At 34.0% G+C, this 23,255-nt stretch overlaps 1 protein-coding gene, 1 long non-coding RNA gene and 1 pseudogene across 2 annotated transcripts in view; all 3 read right to left on the reverse strand.

Annotated features, from left to right (window-relative positions):
- Nucleotides 1-23,255, reverse strand: part of LOC148124208 (uncharacterized) — a 465,649-nt gene that overhangs the window by 57,945 nt on the left and 384,449 nt on the right. The gene's annotated exons all lie outside the window — the stretch shown is intronic.
- On the reverse strand, nucleotides 2,632-3,715 carry LOC113448524 (olfactory receptor 14I1-like; annotated as a pseudogene).
- LOC113448502 (olfactory receptor 14L1-like) lies at nucleotides 17,076-18,449 on the reverse strand. The gene is made up of 2 exons (XM_026719218.1): nucleotides 17,571-18,449; nucleotides 17,076-17,099 (listed from the first exon to the last, which is right to left on the reverse strand). Exons 1-2 carry the CDS (start codon nucleotides 18,447-18,449, stop codon nucleotides 17,076-17,078), a joined length of 903 nt encoding a protein of 300 aa, XP_026575003.1.

Genomic DNA, 23,255 nt, shown 5'->3' on the forward strand with positions numbered 1-23,255 from the left:
CGTCCCGCCAAATCAAAAATAATCTAAGAACCATTATTGACGTCTTAGAATATTATGAAGTTCATCCAGAGAAACAATTTGCACTCATGTTTTTAGATGCGGAGAAAGCATTTGATAATCTACATTGGCACTTTTTAATACAAAAAATCTATAACATGAGTCTGGGCACTAAATTCGAGAACATTATCACACAATTTACAACACCCAACAGGCCAACATACTAATTAATGGTGAACAAACAGGCCCATTAAACATTGAAAAGGGCGTTAGACAGGGTTTCCCCCTCTCACCCCTCCTATTTATACTTGCTTTAGAATCACTGTTAATGTGGATAAGACAAAACTCTGAAATCCAAGGAATAAGGGTCAAAGCAGAGGAATATAAACTACAGGAGTTTGCAGACGATATGGTTTTCTTCCTAGAGGAACCCATGGAAAAAGGACATAACCTAATAAAAGAACTAGAACAATTTGGTTCAGTAGCAGGATTAAAGATTAATAGAAATAAGACAAAATTAATGACTAAAAATCTAACAGAGAATCAGAGGAAAGAATTAGAAAAAACCATAGGGATACAGGCAACAAAAAAGGTCAAATATTTAGGCATATGGTTAACACCACATAGTAAATCGCTCAAAGAGAATAATTAATGATAAACTATTACAGCAAAGTAAGAAAGACCTAGAATCCTGGAATAAGCTGCAGCTTTCTTTACTGGGCAGGATTGCCACGATCAAAATGAACATCTTACCAAAATTCCTTTACTTATTCCAGACAATCCCAATTAAATTACCCAAAATTTTTTTTGAAGATATAAATAAGGTAACACTTAAATTTATTTGGCAAGGGAAAAAAGCTAGAATCAATATTAAGGCTTTTCAAGATGCAAAAAGTAGAGGGGGGCTAGCGCTCCCAAATTGGGAATTATATTATAGGGCAGCCAACTTATTATGGTTAAAAGACTGGGTTAATTTACTCAACAAAAGAACTTTAGCCTTAGAAGGGCACGATCTTCAGAGAGGGTGGCACGCATTTCTATGGGAAGTGGGGAAAACTAAAGTCGTATTTTCATAGACACCTCATTAGAGATTCATTATTAACTAATTGGAAAAAAATATGCAAAAAACATTATTTAAAAATTCCGATTTGGCTTCAACAATGGAGGCAATGGTTCATCCCAACAATTTGGATATAACAAAAATGACTAAATATAAAGATTTATTAGACCCTTTAGGAAAATTAAGAACCCAACAGGACTTACAGGAACAGGGATTTAAAATTGACCAGTGGTTATATATACAAATCCATAACAGATACAAACAAGATATCAAAGAGTTTGGAATCTATAGCAAATTACAATATTTAGATAAAATTTTATTAGGATCAAATAAAAAGAATATCTCCAAATTTTATAAATATTTATTGGAGGTAGAATTAGAGCAAGAGATAGTGAAAGGGAACATGATAACGTGGAGTAGGAATATTGGAAGAAGCATTACATTAACAGAATGGGAAAAGATCTGGAATAAAAACATTAAGATTACGAAATCGGCGGCGTACAAAGAAAATATGTATAAAATGTTATATAGATGGCACTTACCCCCTTCGAGGTTGGCGAAGATGAACCCTAACATGAGCTCAAGGTGTTGGAAATGCAAAAGCACTGAAGGAACATTTTTCCACACGTGGTGGTCTTGTAAAACTACCCAAAAATTTTGGCAAAAAATCAGAAAATGGTTGGAGGAGATAACTAAAGAACAAATAGACTATAAACCAGAGTTCTTCCTGTTAGGGATCTCTGATAGATATTTATCCAAAAAGACAAAATATGTAATAATCCATATTCTAACTGCAGCTAGATTAGCATTTGCTCAATGTTGGAAATCACCTCATACACCTTCAGAGCAAATGGTTATTCAGAAAATTTGTGAGTGTGTTGAAATGGATAAACTAACAATAGCATTAAAAAACAAAGAGTCCTCAACATTTTACAACAACTGGGACTCATGGTGTAATTGGCTTACACAGAGACAAATTATGTAAATGATAAAAAGTAACTTAAACATAATGGAAAAGAGGAGTAGATTGGATATGACGAAGAGAAATGATCCTTACAGACTGTCACAAAAAGATACCATTCGTTTTTAATTGTATTTTCTACCCTATTCTCCCTCCCCTTCCCTTCCCCTCTCTCCCTCTATATCTTTTCCCTTCCCCCCAACCGGCCTTTATCCGGTGTGTTAAGCCGGGTGTTTTCCTTCTTTCCCCCTAGCCGTTTTCTTTCTATTTTGTAAATGTATTGTCGATGTGTTTTTAAATTGTAAATTCAATAAAATCCATTTTATAAAAGGAAGATCTCCCCCATTCATCATTTATTCAGCAAACAAGAGTGGAAAGCAAGAAGGTTAGCTTAGAAAGAACTTTAAACATCTGTAGTTTTCTTAATTTGAGGGCAAAATAAAAATATGACACTAAATTTGAAATGCAATTCATATATATGTTGATTGTAGGTCGGTCTAAGTCAGCCAAGAAATGATTGCCCAGAAAATTGTGCATATCTGTTCATGTAATCATCAGAAATCAGGGTGACAGCAATAAGAGATATGTCTTGATATGTTAAACAGAGATATGTTCAATTACAGAAACAAAAATTCTTTTCTGATATAACATTTGTGAAAATGCGGTGTGGTCACTTAGTTTTATATAAGCTGTATCTTTTTTTTCTCTTTTTCACAGATTTTTTTAAAATGAACAAATGAGCACTTTATGCCTCCTTAAAAAGAAACAAACCTCAGATCAAAAAGCCTTGAAAGAGCAGCTTTGATCTTGTTTCTCATGCTGTAAATTATTGGATTCAACAAAGATGGAATAATGGAATACATAATTGTAATTATGAAGTCAAGGTGAGATGGACTGTCAGATATATCTCTTAGATAAGCAAAGCAAGCAGTAAATAAAAATAGGGAGAAGATTATAAGATGTGGCAAACAGGTAGAAAAGGACTTTTTCCTTCCTTGTGTAGAAGGAATTTTCAGCACAGCAGAAAAGATGTGCACATAAGTAAAAATGACAAAGACAAAACAACCAAATCCTAATGTAGAACTGAACCTTATAATTCCGACTTCAGTTAAATATAAACCAGGGCATGCAATTTTAAGTAAATATGGGATTTCACAATAGAACTGATTGATGATATTAGAGCAGAAAGGAATAGTGAACGTTGCAGTAGTGTGCAATATGGCACTGAAAAAACTGGCATTCCATGCACTGGCAACCATTTTGGTTCAGGCTTCCTTGTTCATTATAATTTCATATTGTAAAGGATTACAAATGGCAATATAACGATCATATGCCATAATGGTAAGGAATGAAACATCACAGGCTAAGAAAAATAAAAACAAGAGAACCTGACAAACACATCCAGAATAAGAAATGTATCTTATCTTTGTAAGAAAATTTAGAACAGTTTTAGGGATAATGATTGAAACTGAACCAATGTCTTGCATGGCTAAATCCATCATGAAGAAATGCATGGGAGTATGAAGATGGTGGTCAAAGACAAAAGCAATAATAATGAGAAGATTCCCAGTTACTGTCATTAAATAAAGTATAAGGAATAAAGATAAATAAATAATCTGTACCTCCCAAAGTTTTGAAAAATCCAAAAGAAGAAATACAGAAGTGTTATTATCCATTCTTAAGTATCATAACCTTAAAGAAATAAGGAAAAGTTAATTCAAATCCTACTTAGTTTGAAAAATAACTGATCAACTTTCCCTAAACATTACAATAAATCTTGATCATACAACATTTAGAATAACACAATTACATTGTGATTTGTCAATTATCTTACTTATTTTTAATTTCAGAGTGGTAAGCCTTAGGCCTTAAGGCATTATTATATTTCTTGGACTTGGAGATATTTGAGAATTTATTTTAAAGTTTAAGGTATTTCTTCAGTACTCATGTGTAAGGTCTAATCAGATTCAAAACGTTGTTGTTTTTTTATTGAGATGGTTAGAGTTCAATGATTCAGATAGAAGTATCCAATTCTGTCAAGTTCCTTCAGTTTGGAATGATTTGGATGCTAGAGACAAAATATGCATGGAGAAAAAGGCTTTGTGTAAGTTGAAGCTCTTTAATCATTTAAACAAATCAATGATTCATTCTAGTTACTGACTTTGGTTTAGAAAGAACATGAAAATGCCTTTTGGGAGAATGTTCAATACAAAAGTTCTAAGGACATATTATAAACTAAAATGAGGGCATAAAGGTAAATAAACTGAACATAGATTACAAAGAGTTAAGATGAAATTTCAAAGTCAGCTGATACTTAAGAATTGACTTTAGTGGATTACATTCAATCAAGACAATGACAGTAAGATAAGATCCCACCTCTTTCCCCATGTGCATTTTGCTTCCTTCCTCCTCATCCTTGTGAATCTTAAAACAATTTTAGGTGTTACTATTTATTATTTTAAAGCTTCATATTGGTGTTTTATTAATTGTAAGCCACCTAAAGTCATCTCTAGACCAGTTGGGCAGCATATAAGTTTAATAAATGAATACAAATAAAAGATAAGGACAGCTTTGGCTGAATAAGTTCAAAATAAAATAAGCGATATCTCAACCTCTTTAGCCATCTTGGTCTATCTGTACGTTGTGCAGCCAGTGCTGATATTTCATCCAAGTATATTTCCCCAGAGTGTTTTACAAAACAGTCTCTATCGGGAGGATAAAAAAGGCACAGTAGAATGTGGTGTGTTTTTTTTTTACTCCTTGGATTATTTCCGTAAAATTTGTATTGTTTTAATAGGGATGAAAGAGAAGTAATTTGCAGACTCAATAATGGGAAAGGTTACATTAAATTAGATGAACACTAAATAGAACACTAAATATAACACTATCGATTTTCATGTTATGGAAATCTAAAATGCTCAGAAGAATTTTATTGCTATTTGTGCAGGATATTTTACAGGTGTCCTTAGAATTGAGGTGCAATTGGTTCTTCTTTAAATAATATCAGAGAATAATGATATAAGGATTTTTATGAGTTCACTGCTATGTATGTGATCACTAAAAATATTTCTCTGTCCTCTTTGAACAAATTTCCTCTATTATCCTAAAGGTAAGGGGATTGGCAAACTTTTTACTATATAAAAGCTGTACCTAGCTATTTTTTTCTGGAGAAGTGAGAATCCCAATGGGAAAATTAGTCATGTGAATTCAACTGAAATATGCTATGTCTGTAAGTGAAGTGATCTATTCAAAATTTCCCCTTGTTTAACCAGATAGTTTGCCATGTTTGTTCTACCTGCTGCAGCAGACATTTGGTTCTTCAATAAAGTTTGGAGATGGTTTGATTGATTATATGTTATCAAGTTATATTCACTCTTAGCAAACACATATATTTTCTGTAGAATGATCAATCAGTTCCTAACATGGTTATTCATGTCTCAGCTGCAAATTAGTCCATCCATCTCTTGGTAGCCATCCTCTTCTTTTTCCTTCTACTTTTCTCAGCCTTATATACTTCTTTAAAACACTATGAGTTTGGATAATGTACCCAAACTATGAGAATCTAAAACTGGCCAATTGTATATCATCTGAGAATTCTTAATTGATTTCTTTTTATGATTCATTTGTTTGCTTTCTTAGCTATCCATGGTGTTTTCAAAATTCTTTTCTAACACTAAAGTGGAAAAAAAGTCAATATACCTATCTTGCTTCTCTCAAATCCAAGTTTGTTACATGAATATCACTAAGGAAAGACACTGCACATTTCTAATTTTTTTCAAAACTTTCAAGCTCTAGGTCACAGTATATTTTTTGATTCCTGGTTCCTGTAGAGGTAGTCCTTGCAACCATTTATTTATTGATCTTTCAAAATTACAATAGCACTGAAAAGTGACTTGTTTTTCATACTGATGACCATTGTAGCATCCCATGGTCATGTGATCCAAACTTGGCAACTGGCATATATTTATCAAAGTTGCACTGTCCTAGAGTCATGTGATCACCATTTGTAATCTTTGTGGCTTTTGACAAAGTCAATGTGGGAAGCCACATATTCACATATCAACTGCAGTGATTGACTAAACAACTGTAGCAAAAATGTAAAATGAGGCAAAATTCACTCAAAAACTGCCTTGCTTAGTAATTGAAATTTTGGACTCAGTTATAATCACAAGTCAAGAATTATATGTCTGCCTTTTTGGATCAACTATTTACTATTGAGTATTTTCACTCTTAAATTGAAAATTGATTGTTGTTCATATTGCCATTGGTTTGTTATTCTTTATATTTAATTGTAATTTTATTTGTACTTTCATTATAAGAAGTTGTAGATCAGGTTAAACTTTCAGGCTCGCACCATCAGCATAGTGCAGGTGATTGAATCCCCATAATTTTAGAGCCACACTCCTTTGCTTCCAATACAGTTTCCTTCAATATATATTCCACAAAAATGTGTAAAATATTAACTCCAAAGAAGACTTTATTAATTAATAATATTGTCAAAATATATTTCACTTTTACATAGATTTCATAATAGTTTTTTAAAATGGGAAAAGTGTAATTTGTTATATTTTTAAATGAATATGTGGTATATTTAGGTGATCAGTTTGGTAATTTAATTCTTGGAGGGGTTTCTCTGTTTCTTTTTTCAGAAAATTTAAATAAAGAGAAACAAGATGATAGAGTGAATAGAAAAAAAGAAGGAAGGAAGGAATTCAGAATTCAGTAAGTTTCTTTAACCAACCTTATCTTTTTATCAACTTTTCTTCACTTGTGTAATCTCTTCTCCAGCCAGTAGGTATCACCCTCACACTTTCCTTCCACTTTCACCACAAACTTTATAAATCCAAGTTTATTCCACAAAAGTTCATCCATTCAAAATAACAGAAGAGGAAAAATAACTCAATGTCTTAAGAAATGTTTTAAATTCCTAGAATAACCGGTCCAGTCTTTCCTTTTACTTTAAATTTTAGCTTCCCATTAATGTTTTTTTTCTTCTACTGCTTTGGATCTGTCATTGGCTCAAAATCTCTCCCACCACTATTCTTTTGGAGGCAGGAAAAAAAGTTCTCTTCCTCCGACACTATAGAGTCCCTCCTTTCCATCCGTTTTTTTGGAGAAGTTAGTTCCAAGGTAGAAATTAGAAATCTCTCACCCAGATCAAACACACTGCTGTAAAATCATTCTCTTCTTGCTTCTTTCAAACTGGTTGTCACAGCCTCAGTTCGGCTGTAATGACCAACCTCTCTCCTGCCTGTCAGAAGGGTTCCTTTGGATCACCATCCAGGTGATTTTGGCCCTGTTGGACCTCCTGGTGAGTAGATTCACAGAGCTTGGCTAACCCACATCCATACTGCAGCAATGACAACCAGAAATCTACCAATCTGATCTTTTTGTTATGTTTTTACTAAAAGCATGTTAAACAAATCCTCTTATGAATATTACTATAATGAGATTTAGAAAAAAAGGATAATGAACTTGTTAGATACTATTTCTCAAAATTTTATGTTTTTCTTTATGATTATTTTGTAAGTTTGTAATATTTGAATCAATCTTGAGATCATATTTACTTATAAATGTGAAGTACTGATATTACTTGGGAAGATGTACTAGCATACATGCATTACAATTGTAGGGAAAGGTGTCTTGACACTACATTCACATAGTAATACAAATAGCTTTTGGCTAATATATCACCCCATAGTGCTTTACAGAATTCTCTGGGTAGTTTACAATGTAAATATTATTTGCATATTGTCCTCAATAATATGGGTCCTCCTTTTTCCTACATTTGAAGGATGGAAGGTTGAGTCGACCTGGAGTACTATTAAGAATGAACTCTAGACTATGGACAGAGTTTGCCTGCAATACTGCAGTTTGACTACTGTGCCACCAGGACACATATCACAACATTAATTGAATATTAATTGAATGTTAGTTAATAGAAGGGTCTGCATAAGGGTCTTTACCTTTATCTTAATCATACTTGGTTGTTTCTATAAATTAAAATGCCATTATTCCATTACTGCTAATACTAATTAATATTTGAAATTTTGGTTGTAAGTTGTTTCCAGATTCTCATTACTTATGAAGATTACAGAAGATCAGCTTCTGGATTGGTTTAATTCCTATTGAAAACTTGTAACAGGGTCAAACTTGTGTATGTCAGCTTTCTTACTTTCTTCTTGATAGTTGAAAATAAATAGAATAGAATAACAGAGTTGAAAGGGAATTTGGAGGTCTTCTAATCCAACCCCTGCACAGATCATTTTCTTTAAAAAAAATAACTTCTGTCCAAAAAATATTGAAAAAGCAACTTTGATGTCTTTATTTCTCATGCTGAAAGTTAATGGATATAACACAGATGGAATAATGGAATATGTTATTGACATTATGAAATCCAGATGTGATGCACTGTCAGCTGTGGGTTTTAGATATGCAAGGCAAAAAGTAAACAAATATGTTAACCATGTTTTCTTGAAGAAGTAAGAAATCTGTCAATAAATACTACAGAAAAGTAAACTACTTAGATCCTGTTCAAGCCAATTTTTCTCCCTCCCCCATTTTTTTAAACAGTGACTTTAATAGATGAATTTTTTACATAAAGATTGGATTATCCATATTTATTTGATGCTTCAAAAAGTAGGCTTTATTCATAAGCATATTTCTTTGTAACTGTTATAGACAGACATACTATACAAACCTTGTTGTTTTAAGGATTGATTGCTTTGATGCAACAATGCATGCTGTCTAGAATTACTGTGGAAACTGAGGAAGCTAATAAATGAATAAGTATTTTAAAATATATAAAATGAAAATCTTAATAAAGAGGAATGGTGAACAGCTCATGTGTATTATGTTTTTCATTTAAGATTTATTAGAAATTCCACACCAATATTCATAGGAATTTTAAAACATTTTTCATATAAATTATTGAACACAATTTACAATTTTTTATTTTCATTTAATCAATGCTTTCTTCAAATAAATACATTTTTTACAGATTTTCTGTACTGTATTCCTATTAGAAATATGTAATATTCCATTCAATTGAATATTCATACAATTTAATTCTAATTTTTTATATGTTAGCTGTCTTTCATAGAATTACTGTTGTGATCATTATCTCTGACACTTTGGCATCAAGCAAAGGATAGAAACTTTTATCTAACTAACAATTATGACAAAGACAACTTAATCTTGTGATTAAGTCAAAAGACTGGAAAAAATGAGTAGTAGTCCAGCCCAACCCAGCTGGGTGCCCTTGCATCAAACTGTTTTTCTCAGTTACATCTTAAAATGTTGGCAAGAAACATCTATCGTCCAAGAGTCAGAAGTGACTCACTGCACATAACAATCTCAATCTTAACAGAGATAAATCAAATTTCAAAACTGGATTAAACTGGATTAAAAAAAAAACTTTTGAACTTTATATAATATATTAGAAACTGGAAAATTGTTGGGAAAATACTTATATTTCAATCTTCCATTATTTGAAGATGATGCACAGCTCATTCCCCTTAAAAAAGCAATAATTTCTGACCAAAAAGTCTCTAAAGAGCAACTTTGATGTCTTTGTTTCTCATGCTGTAGATTAATGGATTCAACATAGCTGGAATAATGGAATACATTATTGTTATTATGAAGTTTGGATGAGATTCACTGTCAGCTGTAGGTTTGAAGTAAGCAAGACAAGAAGTAAACAAAAATATGAAGAAAACAACCAGATGTGGTAAGCAAGTAGAAAAGGCCTTTTGCCCTCCTTCAACAGAAGGAATTCTCAGAACAGCTGAGAAGATATGCATATAAGTAACAGTGACAAAGGCAAAACAACCAGTTGCTAACATAGCAGTAAATATTTGAATTCCCATTTCAAATACATATAAATCAGAACAGGCAATCTTAAGTAAATATGGGACTTCACAGAAGAACTTGTTTATACTATTAGTGCAGAAAGGAGTCATAAAAGTGAAAAGAGTTTGCAATGAAGCATTCAGAAGGCTGGCAGTCCATACACCAGCAATCATGTTCGTACAAGCCTTCCTGTTCATCATCATTTCATAATGTAAAGGGTTACAAATGGCAATATATCGATCATAGGCCATGACAGTAAGCAGAAAACTATCACAGCTCAGGAAAAACATAAAAACATGACTTGGGCAAAACACCTAGAGTGAGAAATAGTTCTTCTAAAGATATTTGAAATTATTTATTTAATTAAAACCATTTTCTTACACTAACTTCATTGGAAGTGAGAGCCTAAAGCAAAAAAATCAAATCAAATAAAAGCTGCTGGGAAGTTAGAATTGAAGGCAAGTATATTCAAATATGTCAATGTGAAAATAATTGAGGTTAATCCTCTTTTTTAAATAGTTTCTTCCTCTTGAACAGGCATAGTTCAGGCAGTACTATACACTATAACTATCTGTTGAAATAAATTTTACCTATCATAATATACATATTAGATAGAAAAGGACTTGAGATTTTATATGAATAGCTCTGGGATTCTGTGTTCAAGATTTGTAAATACAAAATTACAATATCTACTAAATTCTTCTTTTAATTGTAATAGAAATAACTTACTTGTCTTGGGTTGCATTAACCATATTTATTATTTTGGAGCCTGTAGATGGAGAGAATTTTTTTGTTGAATTATTTTTAAGCCATCATTTACTTATTTTTTAAATATACATAAATGGCCCTAAATGAATGGTGGGATTTGAATTATGGTATTCATTACACTTGTTAATCCTTTCAATGATCTTCTCATTTACACCTTGATCTACACAATATGCTGATTGAACAAATGACTTAAAATCAAAATTTTCATTCTATTTGACAACATAATTTGAATTAAGAATTCTGTATGGTCAGCTTGTTTATCAAGTGAAAGAAAATGTTTTGAAAGAGTCAAATTTAAATACTGACAGAGCACTAGTTTTTAATGTTATATATAAAGTGAAACTGAGGCCATACTTCATAGATTACAGGAAAATAATTGAAATTAAATTACATGAGACCATGGTAATCCTTCTTAGTTAGCCAAATCTCATTAATCTGAATAATTGAAGAATGTCTGTGCAATAACTGAAGGTGGAAATGAAAGGGAGAACTGGGAAAAAATATTGTTTTCTCTGCTTGATTAATTTAGAATGTTTTAAGTTCTGGTGCTTATTTTCGCCTCTCCCCTTAAATAAAAGTTACTGAAGAATTATTTAGGCAGCCAACTATAATCTGCATTTTGCTGGAATTTTAATTGCAAAGAAAAGGGAAGACATATGAATATTTAAATGAAGAAAGGAGCAAATAATGCATAGTTCAAAATAAATATAGATAAATGACTCACCAACTTCATTCATTTTTATTCATGCAGATTTCTTTACTTTTTTCTTGTTCTCCTTCCAAAGCTAATAAAATTTTATATTATACTGTAGTTTCATGAGATTTTATCAGTTCATAGTATAAATAACCTATGGGGAGCAGGATGGATTTAAAAATAAAATAAAAGAGATAGCCCAAGTGTCTTTATTATTATAATGGGAGGGAGAAGGCTTAATGTGTAGGCTGAATAATTAAAAAGTTATGAGCAGTTAATCTGATTTTATCAGATTTATAAAAATCTATGTCTCAATTTTATAATATTTTAGTTTTAAGTTAAGGATGATATATTGTTATTTCCTTCTATCATTTATTTTGGTTTTCTGGAATAATTACTGTTATTTAATACTCAAAAAATTCATGCAGCAAACTGTACAATTGTGATTAGAAAATTAGATATTTTGAATTCTTTAAATAATGAAAGGACATGCAGCATTATTCTGATTTTTTGTGACATATTGTAAGTGATCCCTAAAAAAACTTGTCAGACTATTTTCTGTGTATTATCTTGAATATACAACATTTTGCTGAGTGACAGCTGTTCTTGGCCATGTTTTGGAGATATTGCAATCATAATGGGAATACTGATTGTGAAAAAGAAATAAAAAGAGATTACACTTTTAGGTGATGTAACATCTATCTTTCTCTTACACACACATACATTTCAAGAAATATATTGCAAAGTTTGTCCTTCATATGTCAAAATGTAAGAAAGTTGTGCAGCAAACTCACAGAAGCCACCACAACTTTCCAAAATTTCATTTCCTCAGGAATGATGGCTCCTAGATTTTGAATACATTCTGTAAATGAGCCCATTATATTAAATATATATGTTGTGAATTCCTTTCTCTGTGAGGTAACCTTAAATATGAATCATTTTGCAGACTGAATTTCTTCTTTTGGAATATGGAAAATATTGGGAATCACGTATACAAATAAACACATATTTTACTCCCAATTTATTTTAGAAATGAGTGAACAAAATGATAATGTTCCTCATAACCTTCATATTTAATAAAGTTTTATTAACAAATATTTCATTATATGACTATTAACCCATCATGCCAAAGTCTATATGTAAAAGTGGCATCACAAAGTGCTCCTGTGATGGAAGAAAAGTAGCCCAAACCTCCCTATGGGGAAAAAAAGGAAAGCATTGGTGAGAAGAGATTCAATTATAGAGTATTAGAACCAGCACTCTGCAGATTAGATATTCAATCTAAGGAAGTATGTTGCCTTCCTGGAGCAAAAATCAAAGATGTAGCTGAAAATAATCAAGCCCATGGATTATTCCCCTTTCTCATTCTTCACATAAGGATGAACAGCATAAGAATGAACCTAAAAACAATACAAAGAGTTAGGCAAAAAAGTTAAAGAGTTAGGAGTACAAGTGGTATTTTCATCTATACTTCCAATGATAGGTCAACTTCCAATAAGAGAACAAAGGTCTTTAGAAATGAACAGATGGCTCAAGAATTAATGTCAGAAAGAAAACTTTGGATTCCTAGACTATGGCCTGCATTACTTCCATGAGGATTTTTAGCTGCCCTTTACAAAAACAGGAAGAATGTTTTTTGAATATAACTGGCTTAACTTATCCTGAGGGATTTAAACTAAAAATGAGTGGGTAAGGTGATCAATATTTAAGATCTCTAGGACAATCTGTAGGATTTTTAGGACTTAATTCCAAACATAAACCCCAACATAACCAATCAGATAATGATAGGAAGAGTGGAAAATCCAGTTGCAAAGTAGAAGATAAAAAAAAACTTACCCAAGAGCCATAAAGGAGTCAAATGGCTATATACTAATGCTCAAGTCTAGGGAACAAAATGGGTGAACTTGAGGTACTAGTACATAAAGGCAGATATGATATAGTTACCATTAGTGAAACTTGATGGGATGAAACTAGTCTGGAATATAATGATAAAAGGATAGAAACTTCAAAAGAAACAGACTTAACAAAAGAAAAGGTAGAGTTGCATCATATATAAAAGATCACTACATCTCTACAGAAATGCACAAAACCAAGGATGAAAACCTCCTAAACTCCATATGGGTCAATATAAAAGAAAAAAAATTACATAGTTATAGACATTTACTATGGGCCACCCAATGAATCAGAACTTTTTGTTATAAAAAATAGCAGATGTATGTAAGAAACATACCACAGTAGTAATGGGAGGCTAACTATCCTGATATCAAATGGGAGACAAACTCTGCAAAAAGGGAGATTAAACAGACCTAGCTGATAATTTTGTCATCCAGAACAGTGGTTGCCAACCAGTGGGCCAGGGACCACTGGTGGTCTGTGAGAAAATTTTGGTGGTCCACAGAGAAATGTCACCCCCAAAGCACCCCCCAAAGCAATTAATCCAGGCTGTTTGGGAACACAAGGCTGCACCACCAACATAGCCTGTGGGAACACAAGGCTTGCATTGCTTGCATTGTGAACAACATGAGGTAGTGAGAGGAAGGGGGAAAGGGCAGAGGGGAGGAACTTGCCCTGTGTGCCTCATCTGGCCACTGGGCTGCTTTTTTCTGCTTCTTTTTTCTGCTTTTGGCTGTATGCAAGGAAAGCACCAAAAGTTTTTCTTTCTCTTCCACAAACTCCACCATAAATGAGTCTTTGGGACCCTGCAAGGCATCCTAATCCAAAAGTTTGAGCCATTCTGGTGGAGTTTAGGGGAGAGAGAGAAAGACTTCTGCTGCTTCTGCTGCTTTCCTTGCATGAAGCCAAAAGTCTCTCTCTCTCCCTCTCCCACTGAGAACGGAGCTGGAGATGGTATCCTGTGATCCCAAATAAAGAATGATTGATTGGGAAGAAAACAGGGTGGGGAATTTTCCTGCAGACTTTTTGGGGGATTTTCCAAGGGTCTCTGGTCTACGGGATTTAAAATTATGAGTTTGGTGGTCCCTGAGGTCCAAAAGGTTGGCGACCCCTGATCCAGAAGATAGAGGAGGGAAAAAGCTATACTGGACTTAATTTTTACAAATAAAGAAGAAGTGATAGGGGAAATTGAAGTTGCCAGAATTTTGGATGAGAGTGACCATATCATGCTGGAATTCAATATAATGAGCCAATAAAAGTAAATGTGCTCAGAGAATAAAAATTCTTAAAGTAGCCTCCACGAACTTGCTTAGAATTGAACTTGACTTGAAGGAGACTGCCAATATGAGTTGGACACATCAAAGAAAATGTAAGCAGACTGGTTTTAAAAATACTAGAGTGCTAGAGTAATTTGCCTGCAATAGGAGTGATGGTTTTATCAACTGTCTATTGCATGTATATTTTTCTCTTCCTGATCAAATGCAAACATAGATAGGTACACAGTTCCTAATTCTGTAAAATAAAATAATCTCTGACTAAGAAGTCTTGAAAGAGCAAGTTTGATGTCCTTGTTTTTCATGCTGTAAATCAATAGATTAGTCATGGGTGGAATAATGGAATATAGCATTGTAATTATGTAGCCAAGGTAGGATGAATTGTCAGATATGTCTCTTAGGTAAGCAAAGAAAACTGTAAACACAAATAGGGAGAAGACAATAAGATGTGGCAGACAAGTGGAGAAGGCCTTTTTCCTTCCTTGAACCAAAGGAATTCTCAGAACAGCTGAACAGACATGCACATAAGTCACAAGGACAAAAATAAACAACTGAGTGTTAACATAGTACTGAAGATTATAGCTCCAATTTCTGATGCACATATACCTGGACAGGCAATCTTAAGTAAATAAAGGAATTCACAGTAGAACTGATGAATAATATTAGAACAAAGAGGGGTAATAAAAGTGAAAATAGTATGGAGTGAAGCATTGAGAAAGCTGGCAATCCATATGCCACCAATCATTTTGGTGCAGGCTTTCCTTATCATTTCATATTGTAAAGAGTTACAAATTGCGATATACCAATCATATGCCATCACAGGTCAAGAAAAACAAAAAGAACATGAACATGACGTTACTTTAATGAACAAAGTGGGGCAGGGTGAAGATGGAGAGAAGTTCTAATATGAAGGTTCAATAATGAAAATTACATGAGCAGTAAATTTGACCTTGTTAGTATTTAAGCTTTCTTCATTATGAAATGTTTTATTTCTAAAATAAGGATGGCATGTTATCAACTCTTATTAATTTTGGTTATATGAGGTGAGAAATTCCACTTCAGCTTAATTACCTTTATTTATCACATACAAGACTTTTGTTGCTATTCATGCAATTGTCCAATTGGATTTTTCCTTAATTAATGACAATGTGCATTTCTATTCTGAATTCCGTGTGGTAAAATGAATCACCAAAAATACTTTTCAGCATTTTTCAAACTGTCTATCTAAGGTTTTAAGGAACCATATACATTTTAAAATATTTTTTCAACTAGTTTATGTGCTCAGTTAGAAATATCTTCTCTACTGATGACATTTTTTAAAAAATGACTAACCCTGATATTCCTCTTCCAAATTTTCATCACTGAGACATATTACGATTTTGCCCAATAGGGACCCATTGATTTAATGAATGAATGATTGAATGATTGATTTCTAGTCCATCACTCAGTTTAAATAAAGGGTTATACATTGATTAAAAATATAATAAGTCAAAATAACAGAATCATTAAAAAGAAAAGATGTCTAAACAAAAAAAAATCAGAATGACAATGAAAGTAACTCATAGATAGTATATACCACACCTTTCATCAATATAGCAAGATCAGAGAAGACTACTGGGCCTCTTTAGATGACAGTGATTGATAAATGGGATCATAAACATGACTATACTGTTAGAAATGAATAGACAAACCTAAATCCTAGTTGTTATATCTATAGTTCATGTACCAAAGCTGCTACCAGAGCATTCTCATAAAATATTCATAATATCTTTGCCACTTCATTCTGGACTACCTCAAATCTCTGAGTGGTTTTTAAAAGTAGCAACATATATTTCAGTACCAAGAGAAAAAGTTACTGAGGCATATCTTTTAGTTTACAGGTTCAACAGATTATAATTTATAGAAACAGATATTTTACAGCATCTGATGTAGTTATTGTTGTGAAAGATTTTTTAGTGGATGAAATTAAGATGCCACATAAATTTTCCATTTGAAAAAGATTTCCAAAGACACAATATACCCTCAATTCTATGGGTTTTTAGCTTATAAATTGAAAAAGATGTAGTTGTTAATGAAAGACAAAAAATAGTATCCCTATATTTCATTTTTCATGTTACATATATTTTGAGCAATATACAATTCAATAAAATCCTGCTTCCTGGACATTTTGAAATTAATTGCACCATCTAGTGATAAAAATATAATAGAATGGATGAGTCTCCTGACACTATTACATTTATTGGAAAACTATGAAAATGAACCTTTTTTTTTTCTCATGCCCCCAAATGACAACATGGCATAATGCAGACCTTAGTATTGATTAATAAAACCTGTTATATCTGAAATTATATTTATATTGTGATTTTTATTTTAGAGCAATTATTGATATTTCAAAAAAAGTTTCAGTCTTTCCTATGCTAAAGGCTAAATGTCATTATTATTTTGCTTGTTTCTACTTGCTGGAAATAATTATAACCATTGACATTTACAGCTGTATAGAGAAACACAAATTATTTTAAAAAATGTGAGATCCATGAATTATTTATTATAAATACTTGTTAAAAATTTCAATATATCTTAGACTAGTTCTGACAGTGAACTCTATAGCATCAATATAGTATAGGAATCAGTAAACAATTAATACAATTAACATATAAGCACATTCCATCTCTTAAAACTATTTTGTTCTAGTAAGAAAGAGTTGCCTTTATTCTTCATTTGATATATATTTATATTTGCAGACATTATATTAAGATTTGGATGAAACTACCTGTATATGACATGGAAAAATGAAGAAAAGATGTTGGCAAGCCACTTTTGTAAATGTTGCCAAGAAGCCTGACTCAGTGGACCATAACACTATCAGTACATATATGAAATCAAGCTCAAGAATGAATAAAATAAATGTTCTAACCTAACATATATTGTCTGCAATTAAGGGAATGGATATATAAGTTTTATATCATATATCTAATTTTCTCTTTACTGATTAAATGAAAACTGAGCTCAGTACACAATTCACATTTCTTTAAACTGCAGTGATATGTGAGCATAAAGTCTTGAAAAAGCAACTTTGATGTCCTTATTTCTCATACAGTAGATTAACGGATTCATCATGGGTGGAACAATGGAATACATTATTGTAATTATGAAATCAAGATGGGGTGGACTGTCAGATATGATTCTTAGATAAGCAAAACTAGCAGTAAAGATAAATATGGAGAAAACAATAATGTGTGGTAGGCAAGTAGAGAAGGCTTTTGTTCTTCCTTCAGTTGAAGGAATTCTCAGAATGGCAGAGAAGATATGCACATAAGTCAGAAGTACAAAAACAAAACAACCCAGTACTAATGTACCAGTGAAGATCATAACTCCAATTTCATATACATATGAACGAGAACAAGCAAGCTTAAGTAAATAAGGGATTTCACAGTAAAACTGATTAATAATCTTAGAACAGAAAGGAGTAAGAAAAGTGACAGTACTGTTTAATGAAGCATTGAGAAAGCTACCTATCCATACACTGCCAATCATTTTGGTACAGGCCTTCCTATTCATTATCATTTCATATTGTAAAGGGTTACAAATGGCAATATATCGATCATATGCCATCACAGTTAGTAGGTATACATCACAGGTCAAGAAAAACAAAAAGAACATGACTTGGGCAACACATCCAGCATGAGAAATAGTCCTAATATTCACAAGGGAATTAAAAACAGCTTTGGGGATAATGACTGAAATGGAACCAACATCCTGCATAGCTAAATTCACCAGGAAGAAATACATGGGGGTGTGAAGGTGGTAGTCACAAACAACCGCAGCGATGATAAGAAGGTTCCCTGATAATGTCATTAAATACAATATCAGTAGTAAAGCTATGTGCATAACCCGTAGCTCCCAAATTTCTGAGAATCTCCAAAGAAGAAACTCAGATGTGTCATTGTCCATTCTTAATAAATACATCCCTAAAAGAAAAAGGGGAAAAAGATTTGTTAAACTATTTCTGTTCAATATCGTTTTGAGGTATCTGTGGAGCACTGTATTTCATGGACATAAGACTAAAACCTGACTTTCCAAATTTATTCAAATTTTCTAGCATCTGATTTCTATGATTATGCTTCCTTAAAGTTTAGGGTGATGGCACACATGTTTTGAATCACTAATATCATTAATATCAAATTATTTTATAGTCTTTTGTAACAACAACTCATCAGAACTGGGGGCCTAAAGAAAGCAAATATTTCTTATTTGACAGATAAAAACTGTGGGAAGTTGGATTTGAATCCAAGTATATTTAAAGATATCAATGTGACTTAACTGTGGTTACTTTCTCTCCCCCCCCTTTCTCTCTTTTAAAGAAAAAGATTCTTCATCTTTAACTGGCATGTTAATTGTCAGGTACAATATGCTACCATTGCTGGTTGAAATTAATTTAATATACCATAATACACAAGTTTAAATTGTCATATAAGACATTTTTATCTTTTACTGGCATAAGTCTAGAATTCTGTGTTACTGTTTTATAAATTCTGCCCATCTCAGAATGACTACCTCTACTAAACATTTTTCTTTAACTATTATAGAACTATGATTATTTTGGTTTGGGATTTGCCACATTTATTAATTTTAACAACTGTGGGTTGTTTTTGTTTCATTATTTTTAAAATCATAATAATAAACTTTCTTGGTAAATGATCCTTAATAAACTGAAATGTTCAAATTATGGCATTCATGTAAGAAAAATACTTTGATCCCTTGTGTTCTCTACTTTGTTCTATTCAAAATGGAGATTTTAAAAATGGCTTCAAATCAGAGCCTTCAATTCTATTTTATAACTCTTTATCTGAATTAATAATCTGAACTCTATAGGGTCACCTTGTTTAAGAAGTAAATAAAAATGTTCTCAAAGACTCCATTTTAAACAGTGACAGAACCTTAGGTTCTAAGCAAAAACCAACAACAATAATCCCAGTTTCTATACTAAAATGAGGATATAATCAAAATGGTTAAAGAAAAATAACTTGAAATTAATTTTAGTAAGCTATGGTAAATTTTCATACTCTGTATAATAAATCTGTTTGTATAATAACTGAAAATGTGACAGGCTTTGGAAGTCTGGGGAAAGGTCTTGCTCTTAGTTTTCTCAATTAACCTGAGATGTATTACATTCTAATTATATTTATTTTTCTCTCTCTTCTTAAATAAAACTTACTGAAGAATAATTTCTCTGTAGACAGCTAACTCTTACATTCCAATCTGTATTACATTGAAATCACAATTGAAAAAGGAAGGGAAGGAAATACTTATGAAAATTTAAAGAAAGAAAAAGACAAATAATGGACAAAACAAAACGAATAACTCACCATTTTAGTCCATATTTAATCATGCAGATTTCATTATATTTTTCTTATTGTCTTCCTAAGATCATAAGAAAGATGTTATGCTGTGCTGAATTTCAATGAGATTTTTTTTATCTAACTTCTCTTACTGTTTCCCCAAAGAATAAAGAAGAAGAAAAAGCATGTCGCAATTGATAGTATAAATAAGCTACTGTGGGGTGGATGGTGTTTTTTTTTAAGAAATAAAAACTGTTTAAATGATTGCCCAAGAGCCTTTATTATTATAATGGGGAATTGGGAGACTAATTTGCAAGTTCACTAATGAAAGATCTATGAGCACTAAATTAGATTTTATCATTTTTAAAGTAATGAGAATCTAAACTGTTTCAATTTCAGTTTTTTCAGTTCTTTCAGTTTTAGATTAAGGGTAACATTATCAACTACTTCTATCATTTATTTTGATTTTATGGGCTGGGAAATTCAATTTCAGCATAATTATTATTACTTAATAATCAAAGATTGTTGTTGAAGCATATTGTCCCATTTTCTTTAGAAAATAAAATACTTTGAAGTCTTTTCTAAATATCAAGAAGACTGTAATATGAATTTGATATAATTAATAAGTAATTCATAAAAAAGTACTTTTCAACTTTTTAAAACATAGAATGGAAACATCTCTCTCTCTCTCTCTCTCTCTCTCTCTCTCTCTCTCTCTCTCTCTCTCTCTCTCTCTCTCTCTCTCCCCCAGCTCCTCTACTGTATATATTGGCAGAAGAGACTCTCTTAGTACAAATTAGGGAGAAATCAAGAGATTAGAGGACTAAAAATTAAAAAAGAGGAATATAAACTCCAGGCATTCGCCGATGATATGGCTTTTATATTAGAAGAACTGTTATATCTGGGAGGATGGTTCAAGAACGGAGGCAAGACTCAGATAGCAACAACAGCTCTTTATTGTGACTTCAGATCTGAGCAACTAAACCCAGCCGCAGCAGCCCCTTATATAGGGCTGGCTGCAGCCAGGCAGCCAATGAAGGCGATTTGAGTTTGCCGCTCTTGGCAGGGCCAATCGCGGCAGCCCGTTTACTGGCCAATCGCATCAGTCTATGGCGACCAATCACGATCGGCTTTCAGCGGGCCAATCAGATTTGCAGGCTACGAGCCTGCTAGTCCGGAACACCCCTCCCCTCTCGGTTCCGTTTAAGGGGTGGAGTAATATAGTCTCTCAGGTAAGCAGGTCTTCGCACCTGTCTGCCTGTTCCGCTTGACCCTGTTCAAACCCGGGTTCCGATGGATTGCTTGCTGGATCAAGCAGGAACGGTGAACCGGTGTCATGGTCAGGGCTCTCCTCTGGTGCCTCCGGGGTGATGAAGTCCTCAGCCTCACTATTACTGTTCTGGTTCCCAGGGCTTGCTGAACCTGCCTGGATGCTGCTTCCTGGCAAAGCGTTCAACTGTCCAGTCTCAGTTGCAGCTGGTGAGTGTTGCCAACCATGGTGCGGTGATCTCGGTGATAGCTCGGAATAGACAGGTGTTGGTTCTAATTCTGAGTTCACTGCTTCCCTTCCCCCCCTAGTGTCAAAGTTAGGGTCAGGGTTGGAAGATGTGGTTAGTCTGGAGCGCAGTTGGTCAATATGGCATTTCCATGGTCTGCCATCAGTGGTGAGTAGACGGTAGGAGCAGGGGCCTGTAACTTGAGTTACCTGGGCAGGAATCTAAAGGGGATCCCCAGAAAATTTTTTTGCGAAAACAAGGTCTCCTACCTTGAAAACACAGTGCTTGCTGCTGGAACCCAGGGGCTTTTCCGGGGTGTAGGCAGGGTGCAAACGATCTAGAGGCGATCTGAGTTTCCTGGCCATCAGGTGTTCAGCTGGGCACTTGTTGGTCGTGCTGTTTGGTGTGATGTGTTGTAGGAGCAGTAGTAGTGACTTTGTTGTGGATGTTGACTTGATCCATTTTCTGCAGGGTTTTCTTTGTAAACTGAACCATTCATTCAGCCCTACCATTCGCCGCAGGATGAGCTGGCGATGTGAGTGCATGTCGGATGCCCCGTTCCGCTAAATACTGTTCAAAGGCTAAGGCAGTAAATTGGGGCCCATTGTCAGAGACCAGGACATCTGGTAACCCCTGTGTGGCAAAGAGTCTGTTCAGTTTTTTAATGATCGCCTCAGTAGTGGTTGCTTTCATCTTATTGACCTCAAGCCAGTTTGAGGGCATCAACAGTTATTAAGAAGGTGTGGCCTCTTGTAGGTCCCGCAAAGTCAATATGAATGTGAGACCAAGGACCCCTGGGTGTTTCCCATTCTGTTGGTGGGGCTTTAGGTGGCGCTGAGTGGTTCTCCTGGCATTTGTTACAAGAGGCGACCCAGGTTTCGATTTGTTTATCTATACCTGGCCACCAGGCGTAACTTCTTGCCAGCGCTTTCATACGTACGATGCCCGGGTGTCCATCGTGTAGCATTTGCAAGACCCTTTTTTGTAACTTAGTTGGTACAACAACTCGGTCTCCCCACAAAATGCACCCTTTTTGTGAAAAAAGTTCCGTTTGTCTGTTTTTAAACAGCTTAAACATTTCCTTAGTGTTGTAATCTGGCCATCTCCTCTCCACCCAGCCAAGAACTCGTGCCAAACAAGAGTCTCTTTTGGTTTCAAAGGCGATGTCTTGAGCCGTTAGTGGAGGTGATGGCATTGTCTCTATTTGCAGTACCGGGAGTGTGGGAGCTGGGTCTTCCTGTGGCTCGGGTAGCGGTGAGCGGCTCAAGGCATCTGCGTGGGGAATAGATTTCCCGGGGCGGTATTTTAATTGATAGTCGTAGGTGGCGAGAAATTCTGACCAGCATGTCATTCTCGGGGAGAGAATGTGTGGAGTAGGTTTGTCGCCCGCCAGGATCCCAAGTAGTGGCTTATGATCCGTTATAATAGAAAACGGTCTCCCATAAACATATTCATGAAATTGTTTTATTGCAGAGACAATAGCAAGGGCTTCCTTATCTAATTGGCTATAGTTTCTTTCTGTTTTTGATAGAGTTCGTGAAAAAAATGCAATTGGTGCTTCTGAGCCGTTTGGTAGGACGTGGCTCAGGGTGGCCCCTACCCCAAATGGTGAGGCATCACACATGACAGTCAAAGGTAGTGCAACGTTATACTGAATTAGTACTGCCTTTGAGGTAAGGAGGTCTTTTACTTGCTGGAAGGCGTGTTCCTCCCGAAGTCCCCAATTCCAGGATGCCCTTTTATCGAGTAGCCTATGAAGGGGCTCAGCAACAATCGCCTTCTGGGGTAGGAAGATGTTATAAAAGTTAATAAGTCCCAGGAACGCTTGGAGGTCAGTTTTGTTTTTAAGTCTTGGGGCGTTTTTGATAGCTGCCAATTTTTTTTCTGTGGGGTGGATTCCTTGCTTGTCAAGGAAGTAGCCA

This window comes from Pseudonaja textilis, chromosome Z, assembly GCF_049901715.1.
Source record: "Pseudonaja textilis isolate UNSWEBS1 chromosome Z, rPseTex1.2, whole genome shotgun sequence".
In the NCBI taxonomy this organism is placed as follows: Eukaryota; Metazoa; Chordata; class Lepidosauria; order Squamata; family Elapidae; genus Pseudonaja; species Pseudonaja textilis.